Source organism: Mesoplodon mirus (assembly GCF_964341445.2).
Source record: "Mesoplodon mirus genome assembly, chromosome: 14".
In the NCBI taxonomy this organism is placed as follows: domain Eukaryota; kingdom Metazoa; phylum Chordata; class Mammalia; order Artiodactyla; family Ziphiidae; genus Mesoplodon; species Mesoplodon mirus.
In genome coordinates this window covers 12,829,978-12,853,438 of record NC_138990.1, presented here as the reverse complement: position 1 = coordinate 12,853,438, position 23,461 = coordinate 12,829,978, and the positions used below count along the sequence as shown (strand labels likewise).

The following is a 23,461-nucleotide window of genomic DNA, read 5'->3' as shown; positions in this document are numbered from 1 at the left end:
AATGTGAATCATTCTTTATCATTCTTTAAAAATTATAGTTAAAACCTAATAAAGGAGTCTTCAGCAAAAAAGTATTTGACCTCCGAAATTTGACTCTGGATCCCTTTTAAAATTCAGTAAATTCTTTTTATGGTTATATGAAATGCCATGATTGTGATGAAAGCTTTGTGTTTCTGAAAATTTTCTAAATATACACATGATCACAGTATGAAATAAAAATTATTAGACACTAACAGTTAGGATTTTAGAGCTTATGAAAGTGAAAATATTTGCTAGGGACTGTGTTGTCTATGTAAATACTGGTGTGTCATGACTACCAAGTCATAGATCTTGAGGTTTGCAGTATTTTTAATGAGTTTACATTGGATCATATTTACTGTGCACCAACCCCTCTAGGTGTTTCCAGTAACTTGACTAGGTCAGTTGGTTGCCAGAGTTAAAGTTTGGGGTAAGGAGTAGTTTTTTTGTTGGGTAGAGCAAATTGGCTTCGAGGGACCCACAGCCGTGGCCCTTTTATCTCTCGCACCATCCTCTGAACATTTGTTGGAGAATTCTGCCGTGTGTGGGCTTTGCTGACGGAAGTAGGCCAGCCATCAGCTAGAAAGCAAAGGCGGTTCAAAGCAGCTTCGTGATATAGATCATCAGTGGTGATAAGAGCTTGGCAAGGGCTTCCCTGGTGGCGCAGTGGTTGAGAGTCTGCCTGCCGATGGAGGGGACATGGGTTCGTGCCCCGGTCCGGGAAGATCCCACATGCCGCGGAGCGGCTGGGCCCGTGAGCCATGGCCGCTGAGCCTGTGCGTCCGGAGCCTGTGCTCCGCAACGGGAGAGGCCACAACAGTGAGAGGCCCGCGTATCGCAAAAAAAAAAAAAAAAAGAGCTTGGCAAGAGGAAATTGAAGCCCAAGGTGGGTGAGGAAAACATTTTGGCCTCTCAATGCTTTAATAAATTCATGTCTCACTGTCTAGACAAGATTTAAAACACTGGTGCAGACAAAAAAATTACATGGGGGAATAAAAAGTTATATGGACCACTGAAACACAGAATTTGATTTTTTAAAAAATCAATATGTAATGTCTGAGATCAGCCTAAAAGTAGACCACAGTTTAGTATTAACATATCTAAAGAAAGAAAAATGAGTCAGCAGAAGGGAGTTAGGAATAAAAGCTTAAAAAAAAAGTGAGGGTTTAGTCAGGTAAAAGCTGGCAGTGTCCCAGCACTGATGGGAGAGAGGTCTTTCTGTAACTATGACCGTAGCTCTAACATTGTGCCTGGCGGGGGTGGATGAAGTGCCCACCTGAGCCTCCTTGTTCTGCTGCCATATTCACCAAGCAGCCTTCTCATCATCTACTTTATAGTTACTGTTTAAGTGAGTAATTGGGCATTCTGTTTTACACACCTACATCCATGGTGTGAAAGATAAAACTGAGTCTCTGAGTTCTCACAGAGCCAAATTTTATTTTATTATTATTATTTAAAAAATATATTTGTTAGGAATGACTTTTTTTAAAAATTAATTTATTAATTTTTTTATTTATGGCTGCATTGGGTCTTCGTTGCTGCGCCCGGGCTTTCTCTAGTTGTGGCGAGCGAGGGCTACTTTTCGTTGCGGTGCACGGGCTTCTCATTACGGTGGCTTCTCTTGTTGCGGAGCATGGGCTCTAGGCGTGCGGGCTTCAGTAATTGTGACGCATGGGCTCAGTAGTTGTGGCGCACGGGCTCTAGAGTGCAGGCTCCGTAGTTGTGGCGTATGGGATTAGTTGCTCCATGGCATGTGGGATCTTCCCAGACCAGGGCTCGGAACTGTGTCCCCTGCATTGGCAGGTGGGTTCTTAACCACTGCGCTACCCGGGAAGTCCCAGAGCCAAATTTTAGTGCCTACAAAGTTAAGCATTGGTCCCTTGGGTATGTGTCCATGCTGTTTGGTGGATCAGGTGCCTTGCTTTCCCTAAGGAAAGCTAAGGTGACCCCTCTTAGCTACTCCATTCAAGATGCAGTCATGTGGAGCCACTGGTGAAAATCTCTCAGTGTAATTCACCATATTAACAGAATAAAAGAAATATATCATATAATCATCTCAATATATACAAAAAAGCATTTGAAAAAAATCAGCACCTATCCATGATGGAAACTCTCAGAAAACTAGAAATAGAAGGAAATGTCCTCAACCTGATACAGGGAATCTATGATAAATCTATAACTTAACATTATACTGGCAATTCTCCCCAGATTGACCTATAAATTCAATTAATCCCAATCAAAATCCAAGCAGAGTTATTAGAAACTGGCTAGCTGTCTCTGAAACTTATATGCAAATACAGAGGACCTAGAATAACCAAAACAATTTAAAAAAAGAACAAAGTGGGAGGGCTTTTACTCTCGGATTTCAGAACTTAACATGAAGCTACAGTAATCCTAACACTGTGGAACTGCAATAGACACACAGAACAGTGCACATCGTTGTCAAATTGACTGATTCATGTCATGATTATGAGTCAGCTTTTCCCACTTTGTATATCTAGTATTTTTGTTTGGATAGTGGATATCGTGAATTTTACATTCTTGAGTACTAGAATGTTGTATTCCATGAACCACTTTGTTCTGGCAGACAGTTACGTTTCTTTGGGGTCAGTTCGATCCTTTCCAATTTTCTTTTTAATTTCCTTTAGGAGGGATCAGGAGTAGCCTTTACTCTAGAACTAACTTAGCACCACTTTTAAGGTGTGACTCTTCTGCGTCTCTCCCAAACGCTGGGTGTGTTTAATGAGGCCTTTCCGCTCTGGCTAGTGCAGACTCTGGCTAGTTCCCATCCCCATGTGAACTCTGAGAATTTTTCAGCTTGTCCCTATGCACGGGCAGGCTGTTATGCAGCCAGAGACCAAGGAGCTGTATGCAGATTCATTGACCCTTTCTTTGTGTAGTTCCCGCCTCTTGGGTACTCTGACCCAGAAACTCTACCAGCCTCAGCCTTGGTTAACCGTAATAATTTAATTTAAGGAATTTATCTGTCTCATTTTCAGTGACGTTTTGGAGAAATTAGGTAATACTTTACTCATTGTTTCCTTAAAGTTGTCTATTTTATGTATTTAATTTTTTAAGGAACATTTATTTATTTATTTTTGACTGCGTTGGGCCTTCGTTTCTGCACGCGGGCTTTCTCTAGTTGCGGCGAGCAGGGGCTACTCTTTGTTGCGGTGCGCTGGCTTCTCATTGCGGTGGCTTCTCTTGTTGTGGAGCACGGGCTCTAGGTGCGCGGGCTTCAGTAGTTGTGGCACGTGGGCTCAGTAGTTGTGGTGCATGGGCTTAGTTGCTCCACAGCATGTGGGATCTTCCCAGACCAGGGCTCAAACCCGTGTCCCCTGCCTTGGCAGGCAGATTCTTAACCCCTGCGCCACAGGGAAGTCCAAAGTAGTCTATTTTAAATTGCATTCTTGAAACCTTAAGTTTATATTAGAGTGTATATATTATTGTTGTAAAATGAGACTTTCTTTCTCTAAACAGTTAAGTCATTCAGTTGCTCTGGGCCTGTGAAGTTTACCATAGTGTGGCTTTTGGAACATCATACCTGTCACAATGAATATTCTAACCTGGAAGTAAGTAAAACACAAATTTTAAATGTGTCTAAAGCTGTGAACGAAAAGTTAGGAGTTTAAAGATTTATTAGCTTATCAAGTGAGGAGGCCAGAAATAGAGAAGTGCCACAGATTTTGGGACTTAGGGGTAATAAATGCCTTAATTATATCAAAGTATATGCTTTCTGAGAATACAGATCTTTTAGTTTCCTTGTATCTTATGAAAAATGTTAGTAAATATTTAAATCAGAGTTGTGGAAACCATTGCTAAGGGGACTGTGGGTCACGCACAAATGAAAACCAACTCAACTTAAAGAAGAAATGTAAAAGTTTCACTTCATTCAAAAAATTAGTAATAGGGAACCTAGAGCTTCAGTGAGTATGAGTAGATTTAGTGAGTATAAGTAGATCTCAGAAAGAGGTAAGGAGGGGGAGAGTATGAGAGGAGGAAAAAGAGACCGGGTTAGGTCAATGTGTATTTCCTAAGAACAAAGATATTCCCTTAGATTACACAGTACAGAGATCAGATTTACGAAATGTAACAGTGATACGATGCTAATTGATATAATAGCTCATAAACCATATTCAAACTTTGCCAGTGTCCCAACAACATCCTTTTTAGCAGCTTTTTTCTTTTCTTTTCTTTTCTTTTCTTTTTCTGGTACAGGATCCAATCCAGGATCACCTTGTATTTCTGCAGGGTTTTTTTGGGGGGGTGGAGGTGTTGAGGGTGGTTCCTGACATGACATTGATGTATTTGAGGTGTACAAGCCATTTATTTTTACAAAATGTCCCTCAATTTGAATATTTCTCACGTTTCCTCGTGATGAAATTCAGGTTATATTTTTGGCAGGCATACCAGAAAATATACTGTTTTGCCCCATTTTTGGTGATGTTAACTTTGATCAGTTAAGGAAGTTTCTGCCACGTTTCTCCACTGTAAAGCTACTACTTTTCTCCTTGTTGTTAACAATAATTTGTGAAGAAATACTTTTGTATTTATGTGTAAGTATCCTGTTTCTTCATCAGTCCTTGTTTTAACATTCTTTGATTCTTGCCTGAATCAAAGCACAGTTACCACTGTGATGATTGCTAAACAATGATTTTCTAATTCCATGTTTTCTTCTACATTTATTAGCATTCGACTATGAGGTTGCACTCTTTTTCTCTCTCTTATTCGTCTGTCAGTCAATCAATTATCAATATGGACTCATTGATTTTCACTTTGTTGGGTGGGTTATAATCTATTACTGTTTTTATGTATTTTGCTCAAATTGTCCCATATTTGGCCAATGGAAGCCTCTTAACCTCTTCTTCATGCCTGGGAGTTGCCATTAGGAGCGCGGTTTTATTCATCCATCTAGGAGCCCCATTGTTAGTTGATAGGTAAATGAGTGTTCCCCCTGCACTCAGTTGGGTTTGCCGTCTTTGCTTTATGTTATTACTAAGTGTTTGGTTTATCTTTCCTTGTAATTAAATGCTGCTTTTTCTCTGTAAAATCTTTTATACCTGGAGTAAAATGGAAGAAGCCCCAGGACAAAATATTTTGTATTTCTCTGTGAACCATTTCCTTGTAGTAACATCTTAATCACTTTTATGACTCTAAGAGAATGCTTATATTATGTATTACTGTATCTGAGCACATCAGAATGGCTAAAATGTTATGATTACCTCAATTGTGCTGAAAATTATATTCAAAACTTTTTCTTTTTTGGTATTTTGTTCTATTGCATGTTTCAAGTGTTCCAAGCTGAATAACTTTTTGGGATTATTTAGATATTAAGTGGAAATAAATGATGACATAGAACCTTACTTTGCATAGGAGCTGTCCCAGAAACATGAACTTAGTGTCAGTGAAGACTTCTGTGGTCATTATTTCAAGAACAGCGAATGTTGGACAACAAAAACTGAAAACTTAGATTGCGACAGTGATTTACAGGTGTTTCCATCATTGAATGTGAGTACCTGTCTTGCGATGCTGACATAGAATTGATGTTTCTCCCAGTGAATGCAAGTACCAACTTCTGTTTTATCAGTATTTTGATAAAGGAAGGTGCTTAATATGTCAATTATTAGGTTTAGTTCTTTTGTGTGTGTGGCGGTACATAAAAAGTGGAACCATTGTTCCATTTCTTTGTGCCTTTTGCAGCAGCATCCTTGAAAGAGGATCCTTTCATCATCCTTTCATGATGTGCCGTCACTCCATCCCTCGTCTCTCTTCTGCCCACCCCAGTCAGGGCTTTGCCCCCATCATCCCATCAGAACAGCTCTAGTCAAGGTCACCAGTGACCTCCATGTCGTTAGATCCCTAGGTCTGTTACTCCTACTGAAGGTCTGTCAGTGTACTTGACTTACCAGCATTTAACACACTTTGAACACTCTCCTTTGTGCACTTTCTCCTCCTAGCCTAGAAGACTAGGTTCAAAAATGTGAACAGCGGTCCTCTCTGGGTAGTGAGGCTGTGGGTCATTTTAACTGATTTTTTTGTCCTGTAAATTCTGAAATGAAAATGTCTTTAATAAAAACGTTAAAGGGTTGTTTTAAAAATTTGTGTCAAGGTATAATAAATATACATAAATTTACAGCAAAGCTTGCATATCAGCAGTGTAGGGCTTGATGAATTTTCACAACCTGAACCCACCCATGTGAATCCCGATCAGGAACAGGGCATTTGAGCACCTCGAGCTCCCTTTGAGTTCCTACTACCCTCCCTGCCAACGGTAACCACTGCCCTGATTAAGGAAGTAATTTTTCAAAAGTAGGATTTTGTTACACATGTTTGGGATACAGTGAGATTTGTTCTCTGGTGTTCAGCTTTAATCTTTACTTTTTTCACAACACATTTTTTTTCTTAATTGTTAAAACTATTTTTCCTTATGGAAATGCAACAATATAAAATGAAATAATTTTATTTCATTTTTCCAGAATAAAGAACTAATAACAAATACCAGTAATGTTTCAAACCAGGAAGGGTCAACGGTAAGTCATTTTATTTGCCTTTAAATCAAATACATACAAGTTAGAGTAAGACTGAGCAGAATCTTTTGATGGACAGATACTTAGAGAGTGATCTAAAGTAGGGTTAGTAGAATTAGGAAAGAAAAAAGAAGCATTATTTAAAACAGTATATCTCCTTACATATGTCTGTGTGAATTTTGTACATACTTGGTTCTGTCTTTGTTTAAAAATCTCTTTAAAGGTGTGATTTAACAGTAACTTCTATGGAGTCTGTCTTTATTTTAAAAAATAAAATTCCGCTGCCAAATACCTGAGACCACACAGCAGTGGGCTGATCTGTATCGTCATTAAGGAAGTAAAGAAATAGATAGAAATCATGATGTAGCACGAGGGGGAGGGGAAATTTGGAATTTGGGGAAATTACTCAAAGTCAGAAGACTAAGAGGTTGAGAGGATTACAAGGAGTTGAGTGTAAGGACTGAAAGTGGATTTAGAAGAGTTTGATGTTTGCCTTTAGACTGGGACTCTTCTGCTTTTATACTGTTTTCTCCAACCATCTTACAGAGTAGTCTGATAGTGGAAGGGCGTTCACTCTGCAGTGGCTGGACCAACTCTTTGCTTTGCACAACTGTCACAGGTGGAGGAGTAGGAAATGAGAGGGAAGGATAGGAAATACTCAGGAAGGAAGAGTGTGAAAAGCTTGGTCCAGCTACCTGGGGGCATTGCAAGGTTCACAGGCAGTCCCAGTGGGCAGTTTCAGGCCTCAGTGGGACTGCCAGCAACAGAGTGCCTTAGGAATTTAAATACTTTAGCCTATGCACCGAATCTGAGTCATTTCCAGCAATGTTATTGGACATCTTTCTCCCCCAGTTCAATTAAAAAAAACACACACTTAAAAACTGAATGCTTGGGACTTCCCTGGTTGGTCCAGTTGTTAAGACTCCGTGCTTCCAGTGCAGACGGTGCGGGTTCAGTCCCTGGTCAGGAAACTAAGATTCCACATGCCGCAGGGCGTGGCCAAAAAGTAAAAATAAATAAATAAATAAATAACTGAATGCTTGATTATACTAGGATATTAGAAAAACTATTTGAAAGGTAGTATTAAATAAAACATAGAATGGTAACATTAGGGGGGAAACCTGTAGAAATATAAAAAGTAGAAAACATTGGCAAGTGGAAAAGGCTTTTTTCCTCCTCCATCCCTTTGGGTCTGGGAGGATGGTGGTAAAAAAAAAAAAAAAAAAAAAAAAAGGAGGAAATCCTTCCACTACCTGCTGTCCTTCCACAGCCCACCATTCCTTTTATCTGTGTTTTTTTTTTTTAAAGTAACCCAATTCAGTTCTTAAAAGTTGTTTTAAAATATGGTGGATAATCGTTTAGCTATATCTTATATAGCAATTAAAAAAAATAACATGAAGGATTTTTTTTTCTGTTTCAGGATGTTGTAGCCAAAACACAGAGAGATGGGTTTCATATCTTTATTGTTTCTATTAAAACAGAAAAAACAGATGCAAGCTGGAATTTGAATGGTATAGTTAAACAGTATGCATGTTTTATTGTCTGCTTTTACTGTATTCTGTATTTTTGTCATTAACCCAAATCTACATTCTCTTTTAAAACACATTATTCAAAAATGATTTTCTGTTAATCACAAAAATGAATAATCTGTTTATTTGGGGTACTTAGAACTTTATGCTTATCTTAACTCTAATATATATATTTTTTAACGGAATGGAAATTTTAAATTAATTTAAGATAAATTTTGGGAGTTCCCTGGTGGACCAGTGGTTGGGACTCTGTGCTTCGGCTGCCGAGGGCCAGGGTTCAATCCCTGGTCAGGGAACTAGAATCCCACAAGCCGCACAGTGTGGCCAAGAAAAAATAAATAAAATAAAAGGGTGAATTAAAAAAAAAGATTAATTTAAAAAGTTTTAAACTTCATAGATGGATACAAAATTCTCCATCCTTCCAGATTAAAAAAAATTTTTTTTAACATGTAGAAATGGGTAGGTGACACCTTAATCGTACTCGAGGTGGATTATATTCTGTTTCTTGAAAATGGCCATCATCAGGGGTTTAAAATGTTTGTTCTTTAAAAAGTTTAAGAAAAAAGAATCTGTTTGTAGCCTAGGAGTAGAAGTAGCTTGTCTGGCAACTGTGGCTTCTGTGGTCTGTGAGCTCCCCTGCCTGCCCGTAAGGTAGATGCTCTTTGCCTCATGAAACCGTAGTTCCTGGTGCCCAGTGTGAGAGCGGGCTCACATGAGGCGGTTTTCAAGGGAGCGAATGCTTCCGTGGGTCCTGGAATTGCTTTAGCGGTCATCGTCTAGACTGGGTATCTGCTGGGCTGACAATAGCCAAGCAGCATGTGAGGATCCTGGGGATTTGCAGACTGCCCTGATTCACCCACTGGGACACAGAAGTGAAGCCAGGCTCTGTCTCTGAGGGGCACCCAGTCCAGAGAGGAGGGAGAAAGCAGGGAGGTGAGTCAGGCATGGCCACAGAGGAGGCCCAGAGCTGGTCTTCCACGGGGAAGCTGGTGGGGGGGCTGCTCTGGAGAGTGTGAAGCAGGCCTTCCTCCCGGAAGTGCTGTAATGGGCCCAGACCGTGCCACACAGGGAGCCGAGGGGCCTTGCTGCCATCCTGCGCCCCAGCCTGTGCGCCCTGCCTTCCCAGCTGTGGCGTCTTTTCCTCTGACGCCAGCAGACAGCTTTAAGCTTCTGCTGGTTAGTAACGGGCGCAGTTGCTAAGCCTTGCAAGTCTTGCCCTGTATTCGGCGCTCTGTTTGCTATTGCTCTCGGACAACAAACCAAACTAGATTCTGGAGTTCAGTAAATTTTTTTTTAATATTTTAAATTAATCAACTAATTAATTTGGCTGTGCCGGGTTGCCGCGTGCAGGATCTTCGTTGCACCGTGCGGGATCATTAGTTGCAGCGTGTGAGATCTTACTTGTGGCATGCGGGATCTAGTTCCCTGACCAGGGATGGAACCCAGGCCCCCTGCATTGGGAGCTCGGAGTCGTAACTGCTGGACCACCAGGGAAGTCCCTAGAGTTCAGTAATTTATCCAAGTTACATTAAGAAAGACAAAGTCCTCAGCTAGGTCAGGGACTCAGCCAGGGCCAATCTCAGACCAGGACTACTTTGCTGTCTGCATAAGGTCTGACTTGGCCCACACTTTACAAGAGCATGTATACAAATACGTAAAGATATCTTCATACAGTTACATAATCAAAGGTAAAAATTCAGCATTTAACTTGGTTTGTATTCTTGGAGTCTTAATATGAGCTTACGTTGAAAAACTTAAGGAAAACTGGTTGTTAATTTTAATGCCTTAATTTCTTTATCCCCACCCTGCCTTCACCAGTTTCTCTTTCTATGATGGGGCCTCATGGATATATCTCTGCATCAGATTGGCCTCTGATGATTGTGAGTATCTCTCATCATTTCTTCCTTTTTTTAAAAATGAGTTTTGTATCCTAATTGGAACATTTAAACATTTCAAGAGCTCAGTGGTGTTAATTCCTTAGTAGCTAACACTTTGACATACCCTCTATTTCTGGTTCCATGGTGACTGGAAAATAAAGGATTGCAAACTTGAATGTAGAAATGTCAATTTTCAAATGATCAAAAGGCTTAACTGACTAAAATTGCTTCTCCTCTCACAGTTCTACATGGTGATGTGTATCGTTTATATCTTATATGGCGTACTCTGGCTGATGTGGTCTGCCTGCTATTGGAAAGATATATTAAGAATCCAGTTCTGGATTGCAGCTGTTATTTTCCTGGGAATGCTTGAAAAAGCAGTTTTTTATGCTGAATACCAAAACATCAACAGCACTGGGTTATCAAGTACGTGGTGACTGTGTCCGTGAATATGGTATGACCCAAGGGTCTCCTAGCATTTGTGAGCAGAGCTGTGGGGACTCCCCGCCCCACGTTCATACATTGGTTTGGCAACAACCATATAGATGAAGAGGAGGGAAGCCAAGAAGAGAATATCAGAGTAGGACTCTGATCCAGGCTAGCATGTGTGTTGTCTTCATTTTGTTTTCTTCTTGCTGACTTTCCCTTATTTCCCTCCTGGGGAAAGAAAATTCCTGTTTCCTAAGGTACCCGTGACTGGCTTTAAACAACACGAAGTTCTGGACTGGGGACATAGGGTGATGCCAATCCTTTTAACATATTTCTCTCTTTTTTTTTCCCCTTCCTCTTTCTTCTCCTTTCCCCTCCAAAGAAGAAAAGAAAATTTGGCCACAGGGAGTAAAATTAGTAGTGCCAGGATGGATGGTGACTGCACCCTTTTTACAAAGAACTTCATGTGACTGTGGGAGATACCATCCCAGCTTACACAGTGGAATGTGGCAAGCAGGCAGGGCATATAGTGGGGCATCCTCAGACGGGTGCCCCAGACTTCTAGAAGGTAGAGTTCAAAAGGGCCAGAGAAGTAAAGGTACAATTAATTCCGTCGCTGAACCTTCAAAAGGGAGATAGCTCAGAAGGGTAGAAAGCCCTCAGGAATGTGCTTCTGAGCGCTCAGTTACAAATGATCGTGGTACAGATTTTCAAAGGGTGTAGTTGTATCTGCTCCTTATTTTAAAATACTCCGGGAAAAAAAGAGGGTGAGTTGGAAAATAGATGAGACAAATTTAGCATAATGTTGATAATTATGGAAGCTGAGTGATGGGTACATGGGAGTTCAATATATCGCTTTCTCTGTGTTGGAGAATGTTTGTAATTTCCCAAAATAAAAAGTTTAAAAAGACATGTACAAGACAATAAAGAAAAGACAAACATCCAGGGAGGCATGTTAGAGGTATCATTACCCTATAAGAAGTTTTAGTGACGTGTGTGCCTGTGTATGTGTGTGTGCCTGCCCTAAACCAGATAAGGAAGGAAGGACAGAGCTGCTGCGTAGGACTGGGGGTTAAAGCATTCTTGAATGTCAGAGAAGGCGGGTCAGCTCCTTTGCTGCCAGTGGTGGGGCTCTCTGTCTAGAAGAGGGTGGCGTGAACTTGGGTGAGGGGCAGCCAAAGCCTGAGATCCATGAAGAGAAGGAAAGACCATCTGTCTTCCTCAGGGCCTTCAAGCCCTCTGAGATGACACCAGAAGACCCTTGGAAGAGAAACCCCAGACTGCTGTCCTAGTCTTTGAGGAGTCCTGTGGAAAGGAGAGGTGCCACATGGGGCCTGGGCTGATGTTGTTTCTGATTTTCCCAAGCCTAAATTCTGTAACCCAGGCTGTCTTGCTTAGCATTGGTCCTGGAAGGATAGACTTCAGAAACATCAAGCAATGATGATTTAGTGATTGTTAGGACCCAGCAAGGATACGTTAAGAATAGGTCATGTCGGGGGCTTCCCTGGTGGCGCAGTGGTTGAGAGTCTGCCTGCTGATGCAGGGGACGCGGGTTCGTGCCCTGGTCCGGGAGGATCCCACATGCCGCGGAGCGGCTGGGCCCGTGAGCCATGGCCGCTGAGCCTGTGCTCCACAGCGGGAGAGGCCACAGCAGTGAGAGGCCTGCGTACTGCAAAAAAAAAAAAAGAATAGGTCGTGTCAGTTGACTTCTTTGTTTTGTGCTTCTAGATTGGCAGTTAGGCAAATGTAATAAATTCAGTATATCTGCACTTCTTCAAGGTATTGGGCAAGGTCTCTTGTGGTTTCTTCTAGAGAAAGCAGAGAAACGTGAACTGAAAACAAGCATATTAGGTGGATTCACAACTAGTTTCTGAATGGCTTTCTCCTCTCCATCTTTACTGCCAGCACTCTCATCATCTCTTGGCTAAATTCTGGAATAGACTCCTGAGCGTTTTCCTCACCTACAGTCTATTCCTCTCCAAGCCATTAAGTAGAGCAATCTTGATAAAATAAAGCTGTCTACTTTATTCCAAGGGTCAGCAAGCTTTTCCTGCAAAGTCTACACAGTGAATATTTTTGGCTTTGCGAGCCATGTGGTCTGTGTTGCAACTTCTCAGCTACTGCCATTGGAGCATGAAAGCTGCCACAGACAACAAATGGGCATGGCTGTGTTCCAATAAAACTTTATTTACAAAACAGATGTAGGGCCAGATTTGGCCTATGGGCTGTAGTTTACCAGTTCCTTTTTCACTCCCTTGTTTACTATCATTGACTTCCCACTGCCCTTAGCAACAAGCCCTGACTCATGGCCTAGCCTAAAACTGAGGTGATGGGCCCCGCCTCTGCCCCAGCCTCTTTTCTTGACCTCCCTCGTTACACGCTCTGCTGCAGACATGCCGAACTTCCACTTCTTGCAGCATATTTTGCTTTGTCTCTCTTTCCCTCCATGCCTTTGCACGTGCCATTTCCTTTGCTTTCCCCTTTCCCTCCTCCAAACGGTTCACTCCTACTCAGCCTTCAAACCCTGGTGTACATGTCACTTCCTATGAGAAGATTTTCCTGCCCCGTGTGGATGAGGTCGCTTTCATCACAGTCCTGGGAGAAACAGCGTTACCTCCAGCACTTGCTGAGCTCTGTCCATTTACTTGTCCCGACCAGGGTACAGGCTTCACGAGGGCAGGGAACATGGTGTGTCTTTTACTGTGATAGCCACACGGCAGGAGCGTGAATGAGTAAGTGATGAGGGCAACCTGGAGACAAGAGCTCTGGAGGGTGTTACGGTTTTCAGACATTTACGGGACAGGAAAGGGCTACAGTCCTTTGTAGCCTCAAGGAGAAGAATAAGAGCAGAGGGGAGCTCAGGGAGACAGATTTCCAGTGGACGTGAGAAAGCTGTGCCCAGTAGAGCCCATCAGAATCCCCTTCATTGAGGTTTCAAACATCACTGGGATTAGATGACCTTTAACTTAAACGTGGCTAATTCGTCTGAGGTCAGGACGTAACTGGACACAGTACACATTTAGACTCTTGGCGGCAGGCGTCCAGATGGACCCAGAGCGAATGATTTTCCTTCCTTCCCTCAGCCCAGAGTTTACTGATCTTCGCGGAGTTGATATCTGCGATTAAGAGGACGCTGGCTCGCCTTCTGGTGATCATCGTGAGCTTGGGATACGGCATTGTGAAGTAAGTACCGGGGCCCAGAAGAGACACCGCGTCCCTATCCTGTGATCCCATCCATCTCCGCCATGACCCCTGTGACCTGACACCTCTCAGTATCCTAACACAAATCCCTGAGGGAAATACCTGCAAGGGTGTGTTTTGTTTTTTGGGGTTTTTTTTGCGGTACGCGGGCCTCTCACTGCGGTGGCCTCTCCCGTTGCGGAGCACAGGCTCCGGACGCGCAGGCTCAGCAGCCATGGCTCACGGGCCCAGCCGCTCCGCGGCATGTGGGATCTTCTCGGACCGGGGCACGAACTCGTGTCCCCTGCATCGGCAGGTGGACTCTCAACTACTGCGCCACCAGGGAAGCCCAAGGGGGTGTTTTTAAAAGATTTCCATGCACTGGCTCTTTTATTCTTTTATTCTTTTCTCAAATAAAGATCCTGAATTTGAATTCCAGTAACTTTATAGTTAGATGAATAATCAACTATTAGGATAATAGAAAATTTTAAATGATTCTCGAAGTTCAGACCATTTTCTGTTTCCTAGACAGCATACTTAGGGGTCGTGATTGTGTATGTGTAAGAGAGAGTGCTCTGATTAAACACCAGGTTCAGCAGAATTTCTGGCTGAAACCTGGCAGTCGCCTGAGGACCCGCTTTCAGGACCCTCTCAAGCAGATCTTTTCTCCCTCTTACCTTTGAGCCCCTGGGCATGAACATGGAAGAGCCTGCTCCCTAAGACCCTGTGATTCCCAGAAACTCAAGCCCTCACACTGGACCACAGCTGCATCTTCTGATTGCAGGCCTTGTCAGCTGCCGGGTTTCCCCTCATCCCTCACCGCTCCGAGCACTCGCTTTATTGTCTTTCTCCTCAGCACTTCATTGTCAGGATTCCCTGTGATTTCAGTATCCGTTTGAGGACCCTTTAAGAAACCTGACCTCACCTCCTCACCTCTGCCGCTCTTACCTGTCACCTCCCCTCAACTCCTGAGTCCCCTGGCCATTTTCTAGACTTGGTTATTATTTATTTATTGTTGTGTATAACTGCACCCGCTCCATGGTGGCACATTTAAGCAATCCACTCTTCAGCCTCCCCTTTTTCCTGTTTACTTTCTCTAATATGTCAGCTGTAGGCACTCTTGGTCCCTGGTGTGGCCTCCGGCCTATTGATCCCACCGCCTTCCACGGTCCAGCAGGGCACTGATCACCCCTGCCACCCCTGAGGCCCTCTGCCTTTTCCTTTGTCAACCTCCCTTGATCAATCCAGCTCTCCATCTGCGCAGGCTCAGCCGGGGCTGCAGAGTCGGCCTGAGAAGAACACCCCACCCCACTGCCTGGCTCAGTTCACTTCATGACCCTGAACTTGAGGGGCGCCCTGAGTGCTGCTGGCAGTTCTCGATCCCCTTGCCATTTGTGTTCTGACTCTTCACTCTGCGGAAGACCATTCACCCCTTCTCTCTCCTCACACCTCCCTACCCTCCTCCATCGTAGCTGATCTTGGCTCTTTTCTCACTGAGGAATTAGAAGCCATCAGGAGGGAATTGCGGCCGTCAGGTCTGTGTCATCCTCCCCACCTCTGGACCACACGCAGCATGTTCTGCTCCTGTAAGGCGTGGACCATCCCTGTGTGTGGTTAAGCCCCGCCCTGCCCTGGTGCCCTGGGTCCTGTTACCTCCTCTGTCAAAGAAGCTGTTCCAGTAGTCTGTCCCGTTTTCTCTGATAGCGTCTATTTCCCTCTCCAGTGGGCCATTCCCATCAGCACACTGTTACTTCTGTCATCTTCAGAAGCAAACCCTCCCTTGAACCCAGATGGCCCTCTCTCCTGTGTGCAGCAGCATCTTTCAGATGTGTCGTCTGTGCCTGGCCGCTTCCACTTCCCTCATTTTCTGTCCTTGTGAGGTTTGGCCCCATTCCTCCACTGAGACTGCTCCTGTCAAGGTCATCTTGACCTCTCCTTGCCAAATCGCAGGGCCCCGCTCACCCCCCGTGCAGGTGCCCGGTCATGGAGGCTCCTTCAGGGTCTCCTGTGCCGGAGCCCCCTCGTCTTCCCGAGCTCCAGTGTTGCAGGGCCCTGGGCTCAGGCCTCAGACCTCTGCTCTAGTGACCGGCATCCCCAAGGCTTTCTATCCAGTTCTGTGGCTCTGACTGGTGAAACGTGTCGAGAATGAGCCCGTCCCGCCCCTCCACAGCCACCACCCTGGTCCAGGCCACCACCTTCTCCTGCCGAGACTACACTCCAGTAGCCTCCAAACTGGTTTCCCCACTTCTGCCCTGGTCTCCTGTCGGTCTTTTCAAACACAGCAGCAGCCAAGATGATTCTCTTAAAATGTAACTCCAGTTTCATTACTTTCCTGCTCATTTCACTCAATGAAACCCAGATTCCATCTTGTGGCTTCTCCGATGGCTGACCTCATCTCCTGCCACTCTCCCTCCAGACACGCTGCTCCCTCCTGCTGGTTTTCTTGCCCTCACTGTGCCTTAAACACAGCAGGGCTTCCCTGGTGGCGCAGTGGTTGAGAGTCCGCCTGCCGATGCAGGGGACATGGGTTCGTGCCCCGGTCCAGGAGGATACCACATGCTGCGGAGCGGCTGGGCCCGTGAGCCATGGCCGCTGAGCCTGCGCGTCCGGAGCCTGTGCTCCGCAACGGGAGAGGCCACAACAGTGAGAGGCCCAAGTGCCGGAAAAAAACAAAACAAAACGCAGCAGACACTTGACTCACAGTGCAGGAAAGGCCTCTGCTTGTCAGCTTCTCTGGATCCCAGGCGTGGTTTGCTCCCTCACTTCCTTTAATTCTCTGCCTCACCATCACCCCCCAGGGAGGATGGCCCTTTGGGACCCTACTCAGTGCCCGTCCTCCATCGCTGTAGCCCCTCGTCCCTTTTGATGTGTTTCTTAGCATTTGTTGTCTCTTCCCCCCACTTGTGTGTGACTTCCCTGTATTGTGTCCTGTATCCCGAGGCCCCAGTGCACTGGGCGGCGCACAGCGTGCACTCAGTAAGCGTGCACTAATGCACACACATGTGCTTCTGAGCTCCAGCCTGGTACAGTTACCAGGACTGTAGCGAGGAAACCTTCTTTTCGTTTGTTTTGCTTTCTTTTGTTGTTTGGCCTTAGTACAGTATATAGAACACAAAACCCTCTGGGTCCCAGTGGCAGCTCACAGTTGGAGTTATGAGCGTCAGGTGCCAGGGTGCAGAGGGTGGTGGCTGAGAAAGGGATAGAAGATTGAGCTGGTGGGTGAGGGCTCAGCCCTTTTTGACTGAATCCCTTCACTGTCAACTTGTGTTCAACCCTTACAAAGCGAGCGCAGTAACAGTTCTGGCTGTTGCAGGGTTCCAGTAAGCTGGCTATAGTGAACCAGGATTTAGATTAACTAAATTAGATAAGTTGTCTGAAATGTGAGCTATGGGTATTAGTTCAGTTTTTACTTAGATTTGTTTTAAAATGACTATCATAAGTATTTTGTTTTCAAAACCAGTTTTTTCTTCTAATTACTCTGAAAAGAGGGTTTTTGAGTTAAAACGTATTCACAATAAATTCTGACTTGCAAGTGTCATGAAATTTCAGGGGGTTTTTTTTGTTTTTTGTTTTTTTTGGCCACACTGTGCGGCCTGAGGGACCTTAGTTCCCCGACCAGAGATTGAACTTGGGCCCACGGCAGTGAACGCACCACATCCTAACCAGTGGACCACCAGGGAATTCTCGAAATTTCAGTTCTATTTTCAAGTGACTAATTGCAAAAATCATCATCTTTTCATATTCTCAACTCATTTATACTTGCAAGGAATCAAAACTGTTATTTTAATTCTTTTCAGTTCAAAGAATGAAAGCTGAAGTCTGTTTGGACTGTCGTTTGGGAGTATTGAGAGAGGAAGGCAGTGGGATTCGATCTCCTGACATCCTGCTCTTTCTCTGCCCAAGTCATAGAATCAGTGGATTATCGCTGACAAGACACATCTCAGAACATTTTACAATTTCTGTTAGTGAAAGAATGAAATGATTATTTCTGCCTGTGACACTTAGAAGTTGGCACTTACTTCCTAGGTTTCATCACTCTTCTCGTCCATTCTAAAGACATAGTATCTGGGTTATGTTAATCATATTGCTTGGATTTCAGCAGCAAGATCCTCTGGCCTCAAAAATGTTGCTTCATAGGCCTCAGAACAGCTTCAAGTCCTAGAGAAGGAGGCCAGATTTCCCTGAGCCTGTTGCTGCCTTCTTCCCAGGAAACAATGCTGTTTCCCAAAACAAAGTACCTCCGAGGCGGGAAGGGACTGACGTGATTGGATAGTGACATCCCCGGTGTTGGAAATGGTGCCAGTTACTGTAGTCAGATACGTTTTACTTACCTTGCTTTTTCTTTCTCTTTGTTCTGTTTGCTTCTCCTTGTACCAGGCCTCGTCTAGGAACAGTCATGCACCGGGTCATCGGACTGGGGATTCTTTACTTTATCTTTGCGGCTACTGAAGGCGTGATAAGAGTCATTGGGGTAAAAACTACATCATTCCACTTGCACTTTTTTTTGTTGTTGCTGTGAAATATGATTTTACTTTCTATCTCCTGAGATGAATTTTTAAAAATAGGAAATTTGTGATAAAGGCCCAATTTGAGTTTGTTTTCCCCCTGTGGACTCTTTCCCTTTTTCAATACATCCTGAAAGTATAAGGCTAAAGAGAGCACTTTTTAAAATTATGTGGTTATGAAGGCACTACCTGACGTCATCCTAGGAATTAGCTCCACCTCAGAAACGTTCGTGGTTGTTCTTTACGAAGAACGTTCATCTTTATCATTATGCAGTCGGAACACATTCATTTCTTCCTAACCCTTGGTTTAAACGTGTAAGTGAAGAGCAAGTTAATTTTACTTTGTGCGCATACAGATATTATGTGTCATCGCTTTTTAAAGTCTCCTTTGGTTGTAAGTTTTCCCTGACTCTTGTGGGCTCAGAATTTGGGGGATTCAGCAGACTCCACGCTTGGAAAAACCAGGAGGAGGTAGTGTTCTGGGGAGAAACGGCTCTAGCAGCATGGGCAGCAATGCTTTACTCTAGAGAAGAGCGAACATTTGTATCTGTGAAGACCCCTACGTTTCTAGCTCTCGGTTTTCCTTAATAATATGGCTGATGACTGAGTGATTAAGAAGCTTATTATATTTTTACTTGATTCAGAGAACCTTGTAATTTTTACTCAAAACGTCTTTTGGATTAGATGTTTAAATCAGATCACTGCACAGAGTGAATAATCTGTATATTGCCACATACGTCTACTTCATGTAGGTTGATGTGACCCTTAAAGCAGGACATTTGTCCAATAATGTTAAAAGCTCCACTCTTCTTCTGGTGTCTTTGACACATCTGCATTCTGGGTTAGATACACCTGCTCCTTGAAAGGTGCATTTATTTTTACTTTTACATAATAATGAAGAACTTTGTATTTACATGTATAATTCACAGAAAACGAATCTTTGCTAGAAAGAAAATGGAAAGGATAAACATCCCACGATAGACTGCATTGTATTTCTTTAAAATTTTACACAGTCAGCATCTTAGATGTGACTGTTTTAAATATGATTCTCTGTCAGCTCTTGAGTACGCAAGGTTTATACCCTTCCACACAGTTCCTTTTCCCTATTTTACTTTTTGCATGTCCTTTCACACGTGTGGGGATGATGAGGAGTCTGTTTCTTTAGGAGCCGTGGCTGCAGGTTTGGTGCCGAGAGGGCAGGGATTGAAATGGTTGACCTGAGTCGGGTGGAATGCACTGTGTTTTATTTGCCACTTTATAATACACTTTTACGTTATCATGTAATACACTTTACGTTATCATGTTTGATGACAAACATTTGTTGACACCAAAACAGATAACTTCCATGTGCTCAAACACAATTCTGTTAGGCAATAACATCTTTTATGTGGCCTTTTATAAAACGATGATATGAGACCAATTGTTTTTCTTCATCAGATGATAATTATTATAATACAATGAAACTCTTACATTCAGATTTTTTTCCCTATTTTTATTTTTCAGGGTTCTAACCATTTAGCTGTTGTATTTGGTGACATTATTTTAGCCGTTATTGACTCCATTTTTGTATGGTTCATATCCTTTACTGTGTCCTAAAATTGTTGTATCGTTAAAATCAGATTATTTTTAGTTTGTAATAATAATAGAGAGAAATATACTTATGCATTATTGTTACCTCAATATAGAAATTTAGTTGAAGGTGAAAAAGTAACGATTCCTCAACCAAAAAATATCCTTATTTTTTCCATTAGTTCAGCAAACTTAAATGCACATATTGAGCGATCTGGTAAGGAAGACAAGTACATAACTAGGAGCAGCATAGCAATAGCAGTTGCCGTGTTAGAGAGGTGCTGTGCAAACAGAGGAAAGAGAAGTTTACTCCAGGGTGAAAATCAGGAAAGGTTTCAGGGAGATGGTGACATTTTGATTGAGACTGAGCGGACAAATCGGGGTTTACTAGGAAAAGAACTGAGGGGAAAGCATTCTGGGAAGATTTAAGGGGACCAAATAGTTAGAAGCATGAAAATATAGGGACAGTGGCACGATGTCTCAGAGTCGCTTGCCTGTAGGTAACGTGTGTAGGAGAAACATGGAAGGTGGGACCAGAAGGAAAGGATAGAATGACATGCTCGAGAGTTTAGAAGGTGGAAGGTAGCAAGGAGTTGAGGCTGCACAGGTGAATGACATGATGACATCTTGGAAGAAAGAACTCAAGGATGGCATTTAAAAAAATGCCTGGGAAAGGAGAGTCTAGAGCTGGGAAGTCTAGTAAGGAGTCCTCTGCAGTCGGCCAAAGGAGGGATAGTGAGGGTTAGAAATGGGGCAGAGGAAATGGAAGAAGGACTCCGGATGACAGGCTGGCTAAAAATGGGTGGGGAAAGGGAGAGAGGGCTCCCAGGAAGGTGTGCACGTCTCAAGTAGGTGGCTGGGCCAATGTTGCCATTCTCAGGGTGGTAAACATGGATAAGGGACCACAGTGGGTGAGGGTTGAGCTGCCCGGGGCATTAGTGTGAAGAAGAGAGTTGGAAGTCCCAGCCTGGCTTAGCAAGAGGAGTCAGAGCTGGTGATGAAGGTGGGAGTCAGCTTTGTGTGGGAGAAGGTCGCAGCCGCGGAAGCGACCCAAGAAGAACAGGTACACCAGCAAGTGGAGAGGAACCAGGATAGTGCCTCGTGGGGCGGAAACATGGATGGAGGGAAGTCCAGGACTAAGGGAGGAGGGAGACCCAGGCAGTCGTCCTGGGATGGAGGCTAGGAAAGCTTTGGTAAGGAGGGGTGCTCAGCAGTGGCCAGCGCTGCAGAGAGATGAGTTCCCGAGGCGCACCTGTCTGCCTGGGTCATTCCAGGGGTCACGGCAGACAGCAGGAGAGCGGGTTCGGTGGAGGTGGTGGGCCAGAGGCCATAGCACAGCAGGAGAAGTTTCAGAGACAGTGTTAACCGATCCTTGAGGCTCCTCCTCACTGACTGAGTGACTCCAGTGGAGTCTGGGCAATTCCACTGTTTTCCTCTCCAAGGCAGGACCCTCTAAAGTGCATTCGTGGAAATGGGAGGGATTCTAGAGAAACTACGACCTGGTCAGAGCAGAATGCAGGGTTCTGCGGATCCAGAACATTATTTTTATCTGTTTCGTTGACATTCATGTCCTCTTTGAAACATAAGCTTTTATTTTTACACAGTTCTTTTTGTTTCTACTGTCTTTGATAATTGTCTTTTAGCTTTTTTTTTTTTTAAGAAGATGTTGGGGGTAGGAGTTTATTAATTTATTTATTTAGTTTTGCTGTGTTGGGTCTTCGTTTCTGTGCGAGGGCTTTCTCTAGTTGTGGCGAGAGGGGACCACTCTTCATCGCGATGCGCGGGCCTCTCACTATCGCAGCCTCTCTTGTTGCGGAACACAGGCCCCAGACGCGCAGGCTCAGTAGTTGTGGCTCACGGGCCCAGTTGCTCCGCGGCATGTGGGATCCTCCCAGACCAGGGCTCGAACCCGTGTCCCCTGCATTAGCAGGCAGATTCTCAACCACTGCGCCACCAGGGAAGCACACTGTCTTTTAGTTTTTAACATGAAATGTGATTTTGTTTTCCTTGTGTTTCTTTTCACGTTCTCATCTTTGTCTCTCACAGGGAGGGCCGGAGGGCTTAAAATCGCCTGTGTCCCTTCTCTACAGGAAGCTGTCCCTTTCTGAAGGTGCGCTAACGGATGTAACACTGTTAGTAGGATTTTCTGAGCTCCTTGTGGGTTGTTTTCCTAAACCCGGTCTTATCTGTTCTTTAAATTCCCTGTTTGTGAATTCTCGATATGCTTCCAAGTTAAAAACAGAACAAAAATCTTTTAATTTATTTTTATTCTCGGAAGCAGTGGTTCTTAGCCTTGTTTGTGTTCTGGCAGCAGAGATGCCTTTGCAAATCTGATGAAAGCTGTGGAGCCTCTTCACAGATTATATATAAACACACACTTCATTCACACGAGGAGTTTTTCCTACAGTGAGGCATTTGCAGACCTCCTAAATTATGTCCAGGTAGCCCCTAGTGTCCGAGGGGTGTCTAGTAAAGGGATAATACCTGATTTTAAGAGTTGTTTCGACCAACTTGCTTGAAAACTGGATTCTACTTCTGTTGAGAGCTACCAGTTGAGAATCCAAGTTTACTGAATAAAATTATAGTAATATAAATCTGATCTTTTCCGAGTCGTAAAAATGTCTTACTCTAGTTTAATTTTTCATATTCTCTACACTAAAAAGAAAACATGTAGAGTCATTCAGTTGTTAAAAAAGTGAAGGCCAGGGCTTCCCTGGTGGCACAGTGGTTGAGAGTCCGCCTGCCGATGCAGGGGACACGGGTTCGTGCCCCAGTCCGGGAGGATCCCACATGCCGCGGAGCGGCTGGGCCCGTGAGCCATGGCCGCTGAGCCTGCGCGTCCAGAGCCTGGGCTCCGCAGCAGGAGAGGCCACAACAGTAAGAGGCCCGCGTACCGCCCAAAAAAAAAAAAAAAAAGGTGAGGTCCATTCCTCAGTTCTGCAGGTGAGCAGGGTTCCAGCTCTGAGTACTCATCCCCAGTGTGGAGCCCGCTGTGCCGAAGCCCCAGCTTCATCGCTTGTTAGGGATTCTCACCTGACGTGAGGATAAGGGGCAGGCAGTGCGAACATCCTGGGACCTGGACAGGCAGAATTGCAGGGGAGGTGAACTAGCTACTGGGCTCAGCGTTACTGTCTCTAATCTTCATGTCTTCTCTTCTGTCATTGTGAGTTTAGAAAATGAGCTTAAGACATCTATTCATTTTGGAGTTGTCTTATTTCTAAACTTGTATATGCTTAGAGCCTTGTAAACTTTATATTTTAAAAATCTATATTATCTTTTCTCCTGGTAATTTACAGATATGTATTTCAAAGGATTCTTGTTCTTAATCATCTACAAGGTGGTACATTAGTTCATTGGGAAAAATACATAGTAATGCAACTTGGCAGAAAATTCCAGAGGAAAGTGGCTGTAAACGCTCTAATTCCATCTGGATTTGAATGAGGGTAACTTACCACCTTTATGGACAGCATTGGCTTTGGTCCAACACATAATGAGCCAGATTGGGATGGGGAGAGAAGGAAAATAAGGGGAAAGATTTAGCTTGCTTAATTAATAATGTTTTTGATAAACATGTTTGAGGTAAAAGTCATAAAGAAATCCAGAAATTAAAGTTCTCTTGGTTAGTATTTCATGGTGAGAGAAAGGAAATTTAGTATTATCCATTTCTGCTTCAACCTGAATTTCTGACATTTGCTTTTAGATTGCTGTTTGGTAATTTTCATTACTGAGATGAAAAGTCTGCTTTCTCTGTACAAAAAGGTAGTGGATTTCCTAAATGATTACCAATGACGAGCAAAGAAGCAGGACTACGTCCTTATAGAATTGAG

The 23,461-nt window shown here is 43.8% G+C and overlaps 1 protein-coding gene across 2 annotated transcripts in view; it reads left to right on the top strand.

Moving 5' to 3' along the window:
* Positions 1-23,461, top strand: part of TMEM87B (transmembrane protein 87B) — a 54,768-nt gene that overhangs the window by 4,670 nt on the left and 26,637 nt on the right. Inside the window, exons 3-11 of one of the 2 annotated variants that reach the window (XM_082642865.1) lie at positions 3,499-3,590; positions 5,392-5,526; positions 6,495-6,548; positions 7,966-8,056; positions 9,893-9,954; positions 10,194-10,377; positions 13,464-13,563; positions 17,938-18,031; positions 19,569-19,642. In XM_082642865.1, the coding sequence (XP_082498991.1) occupies positions 3,499-3,590; positions 5,392-5,526; positions 6,495-6,548; positions 7,966-8,056; positions 9,893-9,954; positions 10,194-10,377; positions 13,464-13,563; positions 17,938-18,031; positions 19,569-19,642 (886 nt within the window). The remainder of the gene's footprint in view (positions 1-3,498; positions 3,591-5,391; positions 5,527-6,494; positions 6,549-7,965; positions 8,057-9,892; positions 9,955-10,193; positions 10,378-13,463; positions 13,564-17,937; positions 18,032-19,568; positions 19,643-23,461) is intronic. The other variant, XM_082642864.1, reaches the window with a different exon arrangement.